Source organism: Diospyros lotus, chromosome 10, assembly GCF_014633365.1.
Source record: "Diospyros lotus cultivar Yz01 chromosome 10, ASM1463336v1, whole genome shotgun sequence".
NCBI lineage: Eukaryota > Viridiplantae > Streptophyta > Magnoliopsida > Ericales > Ebenaceae > Diospyros > Diospyros lotus.
In genome coordinates this window covers 32,103,873-32,121,836 of record NC_068347.1, presented here as the reverse complement: position 1 = coordinate 32,121,836, position 17,964 = coordinate 32,103,873, and the positions used below count along the sequence as shown (strand labels likewise).

The following is a 17,964-nucleotide window of genomic DNA, read 5'->3' as shown; positions in this document are numbered from 1 at the left end:
AAAAAGCAAAACAATCTAATTATATACCATTTTCAAGTGTAACATTCAAAGTAATTAACATCCTAATTACATACCATTTTCAAATTTCAAGTATAAACATTCAACAAATAATAAACAAAGAAGCATATACTTTAAGTGCATAAACTTTGAAGTAGCAATGTAATCAAATGTTTTTCCTATAGATGTCAAACTGACAAACTCTCATCCTTCAAGTGCATAAACCTTGGTTTCATTGCGAAATAATCAAATTATGTAAAGTTTAATAATAGAAACAACCTTAACATAATAATATAATTTAAAAAATAAATAACAATATAGTATTAAACATATAATTACCTATACAAGAGATCTTCAAAATTATAAATTTTTATATGCGTGGAGTTGTTTATGATAATCTTTACTAGTTTTTAAAATAACACACAAAATTAATTTATCAATTTTAAAATAATAAATTTTAAACTAGATTTAAAAAATAATAATAAAAATTAGTTTACCTTCACACACGCTTAAAGTGATAATCATGCGACAGTAATAATTTTACTAGGGATAGTATATTACAACCTTATAATAGACTAAATGTATTGCTTTGTAGAAAGGGCATAGGCCAAATATATATTTTATCATATGTACTTGTATGTTTTTTTATTTAGATATTTAATTTTTTTAATTATATTTTTAAATTATGTAATTTTCACTCAATTATACAACTTAATAAATTTATTAAGGAGAATAAATTAAATATAATTTAAGTGTGTAATTGAAATAATAAAAATTTGTAGGATATAATTGATTTAAAATTTTATAATTTAAAATTGTAATTAAAATAATAAAAAAATTCGACTATTTTGCCACATGCATACGAGGGTGAGTGTGCCTGGTGTCCCAAGAATATTGGCCACCTTTGAGCTTCCCGGACAAATCTCAATTACAACTCTTAATTAATTATCATTAAATATAGCACTCCCTTAGAGTTATTATATTATATTAGATTATATATAGTTATAAGTTTTAATCTCAACTCTTTAATAATTAATATGATCATAATTCATAAATAAATAAAATTAATTAAAAATTTAATTAAATTTTAGATGCAACTAATTCCACCAAATTAGTGTTTGTTAAAATTAGTAAGATAAAATTATATGAAGATAAAGTATGAATGCTTTTTGGATCAAGATATGGAGTAGTCAAGATAAAATTGAAAAATATTCAATTTTTTTTATCAAATTATTTGTTAAATTTTTTAAAATACATTGAAGAACATATGCGTTCTTATCAATAAGGTCTAATATATGTCCCATGGCATAGGTTAAGTGGTTGGATCATGATAAATTAGGATTCGCACCAATAGGTTATGGGTTTGATTTCTTATTCTGCATAATAAGGTAAAATTTTCACCTACGATTTATCTTCTCTGTTGAAATCAAGGGCACAAGCAGCAGGGATAGCACAAGAACAATAATCCCAAGGTCTTGATATGCTTATCTTGAGAAAAAGAGAGATAAGCCTATATGAAAAATGTCAAGTAAGAAGTTATGTAATTTTATTTTTGAGAGTTATTAAAAAAATTTAACAAATACATTAATAAGAACAAAAATTTAGAATACTTTCTATATATTAATTTTTTTAATTTATATCTTATTTAAGAAACGCTATCCAAGTAAATGTTGTAACAAATAATGGCACAATCAAGATCATAGGTGTGGGGTAAAAATCTAAATCTGTATATTAATTTTTTTACAACACACTAAAATAGTCAAAAACTCATATTCAAGTACACATATACCCATATCCTCTCTCTGAGTGAGTACGTTGGCCACAGAGACCACTCACTCGGGCACATATTATTTAGAATTATCTTAATCTCACAGCTAATATCTAAGAACATTCAAAGATTCTCTGCAGGGGCCTCACGTACGTTCACACTCATGGCGTTTTTTAGGTTAGTTTATCAAGAGATTTAGATGTTTGGGATTTAGATTTTTTTTTAAAATAATGGGTAATTTGATATTTTTCCTATCAAATGGATGAGTGTTCTATAAATAGAGGCCCATATAGCACGATCAGGTCCGCACACTTTCATCCCAATGAGTAGTCGGTCAAGTCATACTCCGTGGTACAGTTTTACATTGCTAAGGGTGTCAATTACATCGATTGGGGAACATTCCAGCCTGAATAAGGCCTATGCGGACAAGATGTCGGATGTCTACAGAGCTGCGCTTACCACTGGGGATAAGATGAAGACACTGGAGGTTGTCCAAAAATGTGACGTAAGAGGTTATTGTCTTAATAGGGATAGGCTTCTTCATAATTTTGAAAAACATTTCCAAAAGCCTCTTGAGACATATGAGCCTGAATTTTGAATTTTCTCACATGTTCCCATGGACCTCTTTGAATGGACCACAGATAATGTTAAACTCGAGCGGAGCAGGCCTATGAGCATCATTCTAGAAGGCCCTTCAAGGACTGACAAGACTTGCTGGGCAAGGAGCCTGGGCTCGCACAATTATTACATAGGACACCTCGACATAGGCCAACACGATGATGATGCCTGGTACAACGTCATCGACGATGTGGACCCCCAGTACCTAAAGCACTGGAAGGAATTTATTGGGGCTAACAAAGGCTAGCAGTCCAACTGCAAATACGCAAAGAAGTTCCGGTTGGAGTGCGGGTACACCCTCTACCACGTCAATGGCTGCCTACAACCCCACGCTCTTCTTTGAGCTCATGCGATCAGTGGTCTACTCCGACACCCTGAAGAACTCGCTGTACTTCAGGACGACGAAGGGCTTCGACGACCACGTGTACTTCACCTTGAGCAAGTTCAACTACAACCTCCGGAAGGCTCTGAAGGTGATGGCGAGGGTGATCCATCTAAAATATCGGATCTCTAGTCGGATTCGTAGCGATCTCCTGGAGCAGGTTATGGGTACGCGTATACAGCAGCGTATCATGGCCCAGATAGACTCAGTAGGCTGTATTTCCCCAGACTTAATTTTAATTTATATTAAAAGTGCCATGGACAAATAGCATTTATGTATTGGCTACGATGTACGCTACAACTGCATTGGGTTCTACCCAAAATACGACTGGAATTTATAAATAAAATTTTATTTAAAATTCATGAGTGCACCAGTACATTTTACATTTCACATTGGGACTAAGGGGTGGGGGGTCATGGCTAGGGGCGCGTGGATCCTTGGCGCAAGTGGCAGGGTCGTCATTTTCCTCGGTTGCATCAGGGTTCGCTGCACTGCAGGACAGCCTCTTGAGGCCATTGAAAATCAGGAACTCCTCCCGGCCCAGCCCATTAAGCCACCCGATGAAGCCCGAGCCCGACTGCTCGATGGACCACATGGTGCACTCCCTTAAAATAGTACTGGATCCGTATCTCTTCAGCAGGTGCCATAGCTGTCCTTGGTTTGAATTATCCATCCTTCCAAACTCGTGCTGTAAGCACCCCCGCCCGGATATCCCAACCACCCGGACTACTCGAACGGGAGCACTTACGGAAGGAAAAAGAATGAACCACAAGACAAGAACCACCCTGGCATGCATACACAAGAATTAAAACAACGGAAGCGAAATCTATATACATGCATGCACTACGGGAACATCGCTAGCACAATGGTCACAAGATAAATGAATGAATTTAGACTCCTGTGCCAACATACATAAGACACGAGGGAAGACCTGACATAGTAAAAATAATAGAGTAAATTCTACTGAACTATCAGAGTTGACCGGGACTAATGGGACTACCTGTACACCATACCGACTCTGCTGCTAAAATCTGACTCTCTTGCTATGGCCTATGCTGCCACTATCTAGAATGATGGAAAGCAAAGTGAGTCGAGAGACTCAGCAAGCATAAAGAAAGAAAGGCTGAAGGTTGTATAGATCCAATAAGCTTTCCCCCATAACACCAACCCTCAAGTACACACAAGCCATGAGACGCTACCACATAATAGTCTAGCATAATGAAAGCACATATCGGTCCTTGGGGCCCACACAAGACACACGACACCCAAGTCCCATACCAACCTGCCGTTGCCCTGAAAGGCAACATAAATCTCCAACAAACCTGCACGCGCTATCCCGGATCGGTGTTCCCATCACCCGTGTGTCCGTGTCGGTACTCCCGACACCCGAGCCATAGGCTCTCTCGGAACGATCCTCCCGTTCGAGATCTGATAACTACAAGTAACCATGCAATGCATATAAAAATGCAATGGCATAGTGAGCATCAACGTGATACACTGACGCTCATACATTTAGGCATCAGGCCATACTCTGCCCACATAGTAAACCACACGCGATGCATATGCTCATGCTGGATGCAACCTAACCAAGCTAGAATGTTCGTGTCCCAAGCATACTCAATAAATGAATATCCCAACATGCAACCCGTACCCATGTGCATATCAAATCATGAATAGTAATATAATGAATCTAATCGTGCAGTAATTCACATACTGACAGAGCTAGTCAGCAGTGCTCGACACCGATCAACGGCCAGTGACTAGGAGTGTCCACCCGACGGTCCAATTCAGGGCCGTACAATAGTCTACCCTAATGTCATCAAATAGCTGACCCCTGCCCCATTGCTCGATAGCTCTAACCGAACCATAAATAAACCCCAGAAAACCGTCAATAAGCCTGCACGTCTAGGAACCTAGTCCCCAAGCTGGGTTCAGTATCATTCCGAAAGGAATGGGGGCGGTACAAACCCCCGTAGGCACACAATAAATAAAACTCTAGAAGTCTTGAATTTAATTTAAATTAAAACAAATGAATAATAACTCAATAAATAATGCTAGGCGCCAAATTAGAGTAAGGGAGGGGATAAAATACAAAAAACCACAGAGTCTCTCATGAGAATTAAAGAACATGAGGAGAGGGTTAGAGCTTGCCTCTACACGGTTGTTTCTTACCTTTCTTGCACTCCTGTTGCGAAGTAAAACGTTTGCTAGCAATAAAGAAAATCGTAGCTTTAATTAAATAAATCTACCATGTAATATAATTAATTTAGCCGTCTAAATTCCCACGTAGACGCACCACAATTAAAATCCCATTGAGTCTCATATTTATTTTAAATTAAATCATGTCAATAGCATCCTCAATTTATATAATTAATACGCGACACTGAAACTAGTTAAGGGAAGGCGATGGGTTCATAAAATAGAAAAAGATTGCAAGGGTAGAGGGAGCTTGCCTCTATTTAGCTGTTTATAGCGTTTTCACACTTAAATGTCACCAAATTAATACACGCTGTAAAATGGAATAACTCTCAAAATTAATAAAATTGAGCTCAAAATAAAATTTCAACCGCACAGAATGATTAATACACATTTTTTTACTTACCTGACTAATTAAAACCCATTTAAATCTCATTTAATTTTGGATTTTGCCCCCAAATTCCTTCATTTCTTCATTACAGCGCCGTTGCTTCTTCTTCAATTTTTAATTGCTGCTTGCTGCTCGAAATGATCCCCGATTGCTGCTAAAATCGGGCTTTAAAAAGCCAAAAAGTGGGCGGCTTAGCACGCGTCGCGTGGCAGCTGCTGGTTGCCCACCGCCTTGTCCAAAATGACGCCGTTTTGGGCAAGATTTTAGCTAGAAAAATTAGTCAAAATCCCTCCTACGCGGGTTCGAACCCGCGACCTGCCATTTGCCTCTTTCGCGCGTGTACTGCCTGCGCTACTTGCCATCCTTAACATTAATATGCATTGCATTAGATTTAAAGTGACTTCTTAGCCCTTTGCGAGATTTGCACCAGCACCCATAACTTCTGAAAAACTCACTTGCATCCCCATATTCAATTTCCCTCTTAATACACTTATACCACAAATTTTCAGAAAATTCACTAAATTAATTTATTTTCTTATTTTCATAAGTACTCCCAAATTACTAATAATTACTATTAACACCAATTAAATTAATGACTCCCCAATAAATAATTATTTTCTCAAAATAACATAAATACACATTTTCTTAAATCTCCAAATACCCAAATAAATTAATATTTCCTTTTAACCCAGAAATATTCAATAATCACCACAAATACGATAATTAATATTGATTAATCATTCTCAAATAATTTAATTAATTACCTTTAGTTCCCTATTTTCCTCAAAACCATATAAATAAATACTTTCTCTTGAATTCCTAATTATTCAATAATGCTCTCAATATTGATTTGAATAATTATTATTTATTTTCAAATTTCGGGATATTATAATTCTCCCCTCCTTATAAGAATTTTATCCTCGAAATTCGCACTCAATCTATCTCCTAAAGACACGCTCGCGAGTCATATGATATTACTCAATATCACCAGAGGGACATTTCATATTATCATTTTCCAGTATTCCCACAAGTCCAAGTCCATGACATATCCTACTTGACTTAATACACTAGCACATTTCCCTAATCCATCACCTCAATAGGACCACGTCATGACCACTAATACCTTAACCAACGTAAGGAACATCATCAATCATATTACATATAACAATAAGGTTTCCCTATTACAGTATTATAATCCAACCGTTCCCCAAAGCTATCTCGCGTTCTCATCGCACTTCTGTTTGGTACTATCTCGATCACATATCAACCTAAAAGTAGCTTAAAATTCAGAGATATTCAATCTCAATGATAAATGGATCTGTAGCACAAAGCTCAATGCAAATGCAACTAACTACAAATACAACCGGTAACGACAGGAGTAAAGCCACCCTCTTACATGTCAAGAGGCTAATACTCGGTAACGTGACCAATCAAACGATACTACATACTCAATCAAGGATTCAACAGTAATATCCTTTAGTCTAACTTTTTCAACTGATTCTTAACCAGGTACACAACATTTTCTCGGCAGTACTTTCTCCCACAATTTGTCGTGTATGCTCGGGGTTCCGTCAATAAATACGCGTAGTCATTTAATTGGGACTACCAAAGAATATACGTTCTCCACTCAATACATCTCGAGATCTAAAATGTCACCAAATCACCTCTCCTAAAGGAATCAGCACCTCCAATTGTGGGTTCCTATTATGACTTATTCGGTGATCACCAATCCTCAGTCTTGTCCTGTTGCTGATTGATTAGTGATTAATTTTATAAAAATTTTATTATAATTATACCCTTCTTTTGATCTTAAAAATAGTTTAAATTAGATATTAATATATATTTTATGGTTATATGCAAGTTTAAATTGAAAAATGAATGAAATGAAATTTTAAAGTAAAATTTAATAATAATAATAATAATATATAAAATTATATATAATACATATACATCATTATATGCATGCATGTAATATATATATATATAATATAATATAATATATATATGTGCCATGTGTAATACATATATATAATATATAATTTATTAATAACATTAAATTATTTTTATTTTTTTAGGCATGAAGAATTCAAGCCCATGAAGACTTAAAGTCCATGAAGAATTCAAGTCCATGAAGAAATCAAACCCATGAAGAAATCAAACCCATGGAGAAATCAAGCCCATGAAAAATTAAAGTCCATGAAGAATTCAAGCCCATAAAGAATTAAGGCCCAATTTGAGCAACCCATGGAAGATATTATTTGGAGAAGGCCCAAGGATTATTTTTAATCCTAATGAAGATTAAAAACCAATTTAAAGAAATCTATTTTTATTTTTTATGTGAGAGCTTTATTAGGTGTGTTTTTTAACTAAAATCCATTTAACTATTAGGTGGATATTATAGCTAAAATCTATTTAACTTTATGAGTGCTTTATTAGGTATGTATTTTAGCTAAAATCCATTTAATATTAGGTGTGTATTATAGCTAAAATCCATTTAACTTTAAGTGTGTGAGTGCCCATTAGATATAATTATGTCTAATTGAATAATTGAAATTGTGTGGTTTGTATTGCATCTTGTGGCCTATAAATAGCTCACTTGATTGCATTTGTAAGGGTGATTATTATTCTTGAATAAAAGTTTAGTTATTTCCTTATAATTCTCTCTTTGAGAATTGTTCTTGTTCTTTCCCATTTTTTTAGTATTCTCTCTTGTGATCTTACTTACTTCCTTTCTTCTTTTAAATTCTTATGTCATTTATTATTACTTTATTATTCACCGCCTAAATGGCCGGTTAATTTATGCCATTAAATTTCTGCAATTTTAATTCTTATCATTTAATTGTTCACCGCCTAAATGGACGGTTAGTTTATGCCTTTAAATTCTTGCAATTTTAATTCTTGTATTTTAATTATCTACCGCCTAAATGGCCGGTTAGTTTCTTCTATTTTAATTCCTGTCATTTAAATTCTGTTATTTAAATTATGTCATTTAAATTCCTGTCAATTAATTTAATGGAGATGAGTAGCTAAATCTAATCTTGGGTTAAGGCAAGGACAGTGTCCAACGCCAATGATTCCCAAAGAAAGCTGCGTTTTAAATAAGTAACATTAATTTAAATTTCAGTATGAGTGTGTATTAATTATTGAAAAATCACTAGGTTTGGATTGGAGCGTAAGCCTAACTTAGAGCTTTCATTCCATGTATGAGAGTTACTAGAACTGGAAACGCTATCATACCCAAACCCGGATGATTAATTTAGTTGTTTTGTGTATTAATTACAATTGAATTTATGGTGGTTGCTTAAATTAGAATCCCGCATATCATGTATGGGGATTGCTTAACCTAGAACTATCATCATCTCTAATTGCATTTAATAACAAACCCTCATATCTGAAATTAAATTAATGTTGCTAATCTTTTATACTAAAATTTGGGAATCAACGGGTTGGTACTGAAATTGTCTTAACTCAAGTACTATCCAAATTCATATTTTTACTTTTAATGTTTATTTCAATTTTTGCCTTACTTTATTTTCTAGTATATGTTGTCTAAAAACAAAACCATAAAAAATCTTGTTGTCAATTTGTCCAAATGCGTGTGCGTGTGTGTGACATTCTTTTTCTTTTGCCATAAATAAATCTCTCAGTGGACGACCTGGATTCATCCAGAAAATATAAATTTAAATTTGGACTACAACTGCACTCGTACACTGGCGAGTATAAACCTCTCACTAAAATAAAAAAAAAATATAAAAGTTTTATTATGATTTGTTTTTATTGTGTTTTAATTGCAGGGTGAGAGTGCAGTCACTGATCTTAACAACAAATAGCTAATTTGCCATATCTCCTCTTAATCGATAAATACTAACCCTAACCTCCTCAAAAACTCTATAAGTTAGCTGGAACACGATCTTTAGAATTCGTTTTTATCTATTCTATAGTCCGCTTGACTGAATGCACCTCACCATAACAGTAATTGTTCTAATCCCCAAGGCATCTCATAGGTCTCACTTTTGGGGAGAAGTAACTTAAAAATGTGGGTTAAGCATTCTTATGGCGGGCATAACAGACCATCTCATGCTTCCATTGATGTACCACTTGACTAGCACCCAAAAGAGTCTCATATCCTCACTCGATCAATAACCGACTCTAGGGCATGTGGTCCGTGATTAGTATCGCACGAACTCACAACAACCACTATCCTTACAGTAGAAGCCTACAGTTACTTAGACATACAACTAACTTCGGTCCTGGCAATACACCTGAGTATCTCCTGCAATCTTAGAAGGGTTTTCCTATTACTAATTCATTTTATCTCAGATGCTCTACAGTGACCCAAAACGTCTGCTACCACATTTGCTTTACTCTATTTATTACAAAATCTCACAGCCTTAGTCCTTCATCACGCCAATCGCGGCGTCACCTGTACTCTACTCCACCTGTAAGAACTAAACACCTACACCTTATCTAGGTAGCGATGCCGAATCTCCAAGTAGCATAACCGCTGTAAACTCTAAGTCTACAATTCCGTAGTAGTCCTTCAGTGAATTCACATTACAGATCTCTCTTAGGATAAGCTCGACCCTAGGCTTATCGTAAATACATTTACACCAAGCACACATCTCAATACCTACGGATCTACCATTTACCATCGAACTCCTATAGCACATTCCCACCACGTGGGACCTTTCCGTATCTCTCTTGGAAAAATCCAATCATAGACCTTCAGCTCACATTCTACCATGACCTCATCTCCCATGAAATTGATGCAAGCTTTTTGTAGGGCATCGACAACGCCTGAGGAGATCAAGGGAACTCTAGACCTATATCTCTATCGCCAGTCTCGATCAATCCATAAATACTGCGAAGGCGTCGGTCAGCTCAAATGGCATGGCCACGAACTTATAGAGGTCGTACGAGTACAATGAGCAATCATTAGAAAACACCTCAAAATTAGCCCGACAAATCATTTGCTTGGGAGAAGGGACATTTATGCCTCAAGGCTGCCCGGTTCAATTGCATGATTAATCTCTTACTAAGGCAACCTCCTCGGTAAATCTTCAAGAAGGTCAAGAGTATCCCATGCTCATTCACAACCGGGGAAGGAAATTAGCCATACACGCCTTTATCATAAGCAACGTGTGCCCTAAATGCATCTTTAAAAGTTCCCTTAATCATTTTCCTTAAACGAGGTATGTAACACCCCAAGTTTAAAAATCATAAAAACCTAGATGTGTTGACATTTACTTCACTTTAAATGCGGAAATAAAATAAATTCGTCTTCAACTTATCTATTTTTACTTCTTTTTTTTACCTCACACACACATATATATATTTACATATATATATATTTTGAAAAAAAAAATTCTATAGAAGTTTTGGCAGAATCTCCCCTATAAGTTTGACTTAACCAACCTGTAGAGGGACACCGCACTCACAACCATAGAAATATTAACTAACTAAGTAAATAACTCAGTCCAAATGGAAGTTGAGTCCAATCAAACCAAAACTATCTTATTCGAAATCTCAAAATTAAACAATTAAAGAAGTGGGTAAGTAAACAATTAACGAACAAAAGTCACAAACCACAAGTCCAAAACTAAAACCATATGCCATTGGGTACTGGGTGAGTCTGCCTCCAAGCGATCTCCTCAATCCATCTAGCTCTCATCACCTGAAACTTAGGGAAAATAAAAGGGTGAGCTAAAACTCAACAAGTAAACTCCATGCACATGATGCATGCTTGTGATATGTAAAGTTTGAATAAATTTGAAAAATTTATCCCCATTTACTTTAACTTCTCAAAAACATTTCATTAGTATTATGAGCTCATAGGGTGTGTGATCTAGCCAATCAGAATGCAGTGGGTAATTCTTATTTGGAACCAGATTCATTCCACCGATGGTACCACAAAGCGACAAAAAAATTCTTTCCACTTTCAACTTTCACATTCACATTACTTTATCAATCGGGTGTGTTGGTCCCCCACGCCCCATTTCCCACTCATATTGTTCATGGCATAAACACTCACCCATTTCCTTTAAAACTTGAGTTACATATCTTTGAAAGAAAATTTGCAACTTTACATATCTTTCTTTGAAAACATTTAATTTTCTCAAATCAATGCCTATGCGTGTTCATTGATGCAATGGCATGATATATATATGTACATGCTTAATCGTTTTCATTGTAGGTAAGGAAATGGCACATGAAATGAAAAGATTTAGCATTAAATACTTGCAAGCCAACGACAAAGCACAATTTTTCCACATTAATCGTTCAACATGGGTGAAAATTAGAGAGAGTTTACTTACCTAAAGTCTTTAAAGTTCACTCATTGGATTTGCAAGTGGAAGAGTCTTAAATGCCCACGCCGTCAATGTGCCAAAAATCCTAGTTCATTATCAATGACGTTAAATTTTTTTAATAATCCTTACCTTCTAAACATGACTCCAATTCACTACTATTTTTCTTAAGTTAATTTATTATGATACTACATGTATAAATAGTTTTAAATGAAAAAATATAAAGAAAACATTTACAATATAAACCTACTAGTGAAACATTACCCATTTATGAATCTAAACCGTTGGCCCTTACGAAGACAAACATAAATTGAAATTCTTAGCACCAAAATCATGTGAATCCAATTTTGTGAGCTAAATAACTCATAGAGATACATTCTCAATTAAATTCACATCAAGATTCAGATTTCAAGACCCACAAAATATTTTTTCCAAATCCACAAACAAAATTATTATTATTTTTTTATGGCAGCATGCAGTAAAATATTTCAAAAAATCGTTTAAAAATAGGAAAAGATATCGTAAAATTATAAAATTTACACATAATGTAGTAAACTCTTATAAGTTCATCATATAAAAAAATGAGCTCATTACAGTAACGTTTGGGGTTCAAAAATATTTTTCTATCCTCCAAAATACTGTTCTCGTATGAATCTATCAATGTATACGAAAAATATCATAAAAACCTATACGAGCCTCCAAATGAGGTCATTCCAAGTCTAGATCATAAACAACTCATAGAGGATCATTTTCCAATTTGAATCTCACCAAAATTCGACATATACAATTTTTAGCAAATTTTTAAAGTAAAAGTAGAAAAGCTGTTAAATCTAGGCAGCATTATTGTTCCATTAGATCTATCAAAATTACATGCCTCTATAATACCCGATCAATATAAAATCAAACCAATCATATGTATTCTGCCACATCTATGTATACATATTGGGGAGAGGTGATGTATACATTCCTCTATAAAATTACATGCCTCTATAATACCCATCTTATTAAAGGTAGATTTTGGGAAAAATTAAATAAAACAAAAGTTACCTCATTCTTCTTTTTCTTCGTCTCTTTTTCTTGGGGAGAGGTGATGTGTGTGTTGAGAGAAGAGAGGAGTGAGATGTGTGTGAGAGAGAGAGAGAGAGGAGTGAGATGTGTGTGTGAGAGAGAGAGAGGAAGTGAGATGGGTGAGGGAGAGACGTGAGATTTGGGAGGGGAGAAAGATATATATTAGGGTTTCTCTTTTTCTCTTTTTATTAGGTTTTGAGTTGGGTGGGCTTTATTTGGGCTTTGGGCTTTTGAGTTTTTTTTTTTTCTCACTTATTGGGCAAAAATGAGTCTTCTATAAATTAGGCCCAACCTTAAATTAATTTATGTTTTAGGTCCTATTGAGTGCTATAAAAATTCAAACCCAAATAAATATATTTAGCCACTTGAATTGAATTTGATAAACATACAATACACTTGAAAATTCTTAAATCAATAGTAACACATTAAACTACATAATAACAAATTATCAATTTTTTTTTCTAATTAGCACATTGAGCGTGATGACGTCAATTTCCTTCCACTGCATAACAAGGCTGAATAATTGACAATAATAATTATAATTAAATAATTTATTATGGTATAAGAAATAAAATTACCCAAAATTTATAAATGCATGTAAAATGACACTCGGTGTTATAACTCCTTACCCCCTAAAAATAAATTTCGTCCTCGAAATGAAAACTTATAAGAAAAATTGTGGACACTTGGCGCGCATCTCATCCTTAGGCTCTCAAGTCACCTCTTCTACCGCATGATTTCCCTATATGACCTTGACTAACATTATCTTCTTCTTCCTTAGTTCCTTGCTGGCCTTCTCTAAGATTTTGATCGGTGATTCCTTGTACGTTAGATCTTCACGAAGGTCTAGAGACTCGTAACTGAGAATGTGTGATGTGTTTGGAATATACTTCATGGAATACATTATGTATCCTCGATAATGCTGGTGGCAGTGCAACCTGATAAGCCAATTCATCGACCCCTTTCCTTGTCTTAGGTAAGCCAACCACAAAGTTCATGTCGTGGCCATATCTTTTCCAGAGTGTCCTGTCACCACCTTTTGACCACTGCTTGCCAAAATATCTTATTTCAAACCCTATATTGCTCCATGTTTCGAAACATAGGGTCAGGAGTATGAATACCCTAAAATCCCCGAACATAAGTTTTCGCATGTTTGGAATTTTTTTTTTTTTTGGCCAAAATTTTTGGAATAATTAAAACACATTTTTGCATAAAATTTCTGGAATCTTTTATATATATATATTTTATTATTATTATTATTTATATAAGTATATATATATACCATTTTTTTTTCTCCCTTATTTCTTTTTCCTTCTTCTTCTTCTTCTTCTTCCTTCCTTCCTCAGCAGCGAACCGACCCTGCGCACGAATAGCCACTGGCCGCCTTTGCCTTCCAGCGTCGCCACTACTTCCGACGACCGCCGCTGTCCCCTCTGCAAGTGCCTCCAACGCTTGCTTCGCCATTGATCGCAAGCCACCGTTAGGCTTCTTCGCACCTCCAATCGCCGATCACCATCTCCAACGGCCCAAACGGCCCTCTGTAGGCCAGATCCAGTCGTCGCTACCGCTGCTAGCTACCTCGCGCAGCCAGCGGCCACCAGCCACGGCCCAACTTCCCTCGGCCGCCACCTCGACCGTCGCCGATTCTACCATTGTTGCCAGATCCTGGTCGATCCGACCCGACTTGGCTTGACCTGACTCGACCTGTTTCAGGTTTGACCTATTATCGATTCGACCCATTAGATCTGACCCATATCTGTTTTGACTCATCTATTTAGATCCGACCCATATTTGATTTGTTTAGATTTAGACAGATCCAGATCTATCATGCCAAGGAGCAACATACCACGACCCCAGCCTCGGTGTGGTGCCTGCATAGTCTTGCATGCCCAATGCCCTCCACGGTGCTTCTTTGCACCATACTTCAGCCATGAGGAAGGAGTTATTGACTTTTCTGCCATCCACAGAGTTTTTGGTGTCAGCAATGCCTCCTTCCTTCTGTACCAGGTTCCGGCAAGAGACCGGTCTGAGGCAGCTGTTTTACTTACCATTGAGGCTTTAGCTCGGCTCCAAGATCCCGTCTATGGATGTGTATCCCACATTCTTACCCTTCAGCAGCAAGTTAGTGATTTGCAAACTTATCGAGCTTATTTACAAGATTCACTATTCGTATATTATTCTTCGTATCCCCAACCTGTTCCTCAACCCGATCAAAATCCGAGTTGGAATTTCGATCTTCCTATCATCCCAGAGAATGTCTCTCATCCTAGTTTCCAAGAGGCTACTCTTCCACTTTACCCTGGCAAAGCCAGTAGTAGCCAAATGCCACCTCCAGATGACATCGATGAGTTAGGACCTATCGTGTTTGGCAACCGTCGTCGTCACTGAGCATCGGCATCATTATCAGTTTTATGGTTTGCCTTTTTTCTTTTCTTTTAAGTAATTGTATGGCTTGATCTCTTGTAACTATTTGAACATATGGAATGAATATTATGCTTTGGTACTTTTAACGTTTCATTCCCTTGTTTTACTCTCGATTGTATATTGATCATAAGATATCTTAGCCTCTTGCAACTGTTTTAATAATTCATCAAATCGAGGTAAAATATCAGCTTTTAATTATCACCCGATAACTCGCGCCCTTAATCAAGTCACACATAGCTAAGCATCCAATAACCTCAAGCTATCATTGTCAATTTCATTATTAAAAATAATCCTGTTAAATCTTCTGAGAATGTGTCTTGGAATTTTTTTTTTTTTACGGCTTTTCACTGGCTGCAAGTGCCTATACCTCATATCAATAGGCTCCTTATTTTCGTAACTTGCTGACATCATTTTAATGATTGTCTAGCTACACATCTCTCAATTTACCTACCAGGGCTACCTAGACTAACCGTTGCGAAGTAAAACGTTTGCTAGCAATAAATAAAATCGTAGCTTTAATTAAATAAATCTATCGTGTAATATAATTAATTTAGCCGTCTAAAATCCCACGTAGGCACACCATAATTAAAATCCCAATGAGTCTCATATTTATTTTAAATTAAATCATGTCAATAGCATCCTCAATTTATATAATTAATACGCAACACTGAAACGAGTTAAGGGAAGGCGAGGGGTTCATAAAATAGAAAAAGATTGCAAGGGTAAAGGGAGCTTGCCTCTATTTAGCTATTTACAGCGTTTTCACACTTAAATGTCACCAAATTAATACACGCTGTAAAATGAAATAACTCTCAAAATTAATAAAATTGGACTCAAAATAAAATTTCAACCGTACAGAATGATTAATACACATTTCTTTACTTACCTAACTAATTAAAACCCATTTAAATCTCATTTAATCTTGGATTTTGCCCCCCAAATTCCTCTATTTTTTCATCACGGCGCTGCTGCTTCTTCTTCAATTTTTAATTACTGCTTGCTGCTCGAAATGATCCCCGATTGCTGCTGGCTGCCCACCGCCTTGCCCAAAACGGCGCCATTTTGGGCAAGGTTTTGGCTGAAAAATCAGCTAAAATCCCTCCAGTGCTCGCACCAGCGCAAGTTCAAACCCGCGACCTGCCATTTGACCCTTGCGCGCGTGTGTTGTCTGCGCTACTTGCCATCCTTAATATTAATATGCATTGTATTAGATTTAAAGTTACTTCTCAGCCCTTTGCGAGATTTGCACCAGCACCCATAACTTCTGAAAAACTCACTTGCACCTGCACATTCAATTTCCCTCTTAATACACTTATACCCCAAATTTCCAGAAAATCCACTAAATTAATTTATTTTCTTATTTCTATAAATACTCCCAAATTACTAATAATTACTATTAACACCAATTAAATTAATGACTCCCCAATAAATAATTATTTTCTCAAAATAACATAAATACATATTTTCTTAAATCTCCTAATACCCAAATAAATTAATATTTCCTTTTAACCCAGAAATATTCAATAATCACCACAAATACGATAATTAATAGTGATTAATAATTCTTAAATAATTTAATTAATTACCTTTAATTCCCCATTTTCCTCAAAACCACATAAATAAATACTTTCTCTTGAATTCCTAATTATTCAATAATGCTCTCAACATCAATTTGAATAATTATTATTTATTTTCAAATTTCGGGATATTACATGCGCGGCTTTGGGCTGGCCTTTGCCCGCAATTTAGGGGCACGGCCCACACAGTTATCAATATTATCCCACTCGCCTGCACCTGACACTAATTTCATCACCCTTTCCAAAATTTGTGGGTTCCATATTTGAACACAAAATCCCCTCGATTGACATGTGGCACAATAGGACGACACGCCCCCACCATCAGGCGACAAGTGCTCGCACCAGGGAAGAAGAGCCAGAAGTTATGTGGCCACATGTCCCCCATTCACATTCGGGAGTACGAATTCACACAGGGTACGCGTACTTCCTCATGACATGTCACATTAGCCCTTTTAAAATTTGAAAAAGCAATAATTGAGTTTTCAAACCCCCGCAACTTTTTAACTCACAGGTGGGGCCCCCTTTGTGCAAACCCACCCTCTTTCTCCAGTACGCGTGGGGCCCGTCTACGCCTCTCAACCAATTACCTTTTCACACTAGCCATGTGCATGCATTGTTCCCATTGTGCAAAGTCCACGTCAGACGTACTTCAAACGTGGCTTTATGCCGGCCAACCAATGGCCAGCAAGTGGACCAACCACGCCACGCCACGTGGTGAACAAAGAAGGAGCTAGAGGCCCTTGTAATATTAAAGGGCCTCTAGCGAGGGGAGGTATATAAGCGACACCAGTTACCCCAATTCCAAGGACTTTTACCCTGGGCTCCAAACTGGTGTCACCCCCCTTATTTACAAAAATGCCACGCCCTTCTTCCAAATTTCGTATTAATGCCAAAAATATTTTCCTAACCTATCCCCAGTGCTCTCTCTCGAAGGAAGACTGCCTCCAGCAGATCACCAACCTCAACTACCCCATAAAACCTGTTTACATATGGGTATGCCCGGAGGCTTACCAAGACAGCAGCTCGTAGCTGCACTGCCTCATCCAGTTCAAGGGCAAGTTCTAAACGATGAGCCAGAAGTTCTTCGACCTGGTCTCTCCGACCAAGTCCTCACACTTTCACCCTAACGTGCAGCCGGCCAAGTTATACTCCGCGGTACAGTCCTACATTGCCAAGTGTGACAACCACATTGACTGGGGAACATTCCAGCCGGAACAAGGCCTATGCGGACAAGATGT

The 17,964-nt window shown here is 36.5% G+C and overlaps 2 protein-coding genes across 2 annotated transcripts in view; both read left to right on the top strand.

Annotated features, from left to right (window-relative positions):
* The window catches only part of LOC127811552 (protein NRT1/ PTR FAMILY 5.2-like), a 50,903-nt gene that overhangs the window by 5,858 nt on the left and 27,081 nt on the right, over positions 1-17,964 (top strand). The window lies entirely within an intron of this gene.
* Positions 14,553-15,113, top strand: LOC127811244 (LOB domain-containing protein 30-like). The gene has a single exon (XM_052350953.1). It carries the CDS (start codon positions 14,553-14,555, stop codon positions 15,111-15,113), a length of 561 nt encoding a protein of 186 aa, XP_052206913.1.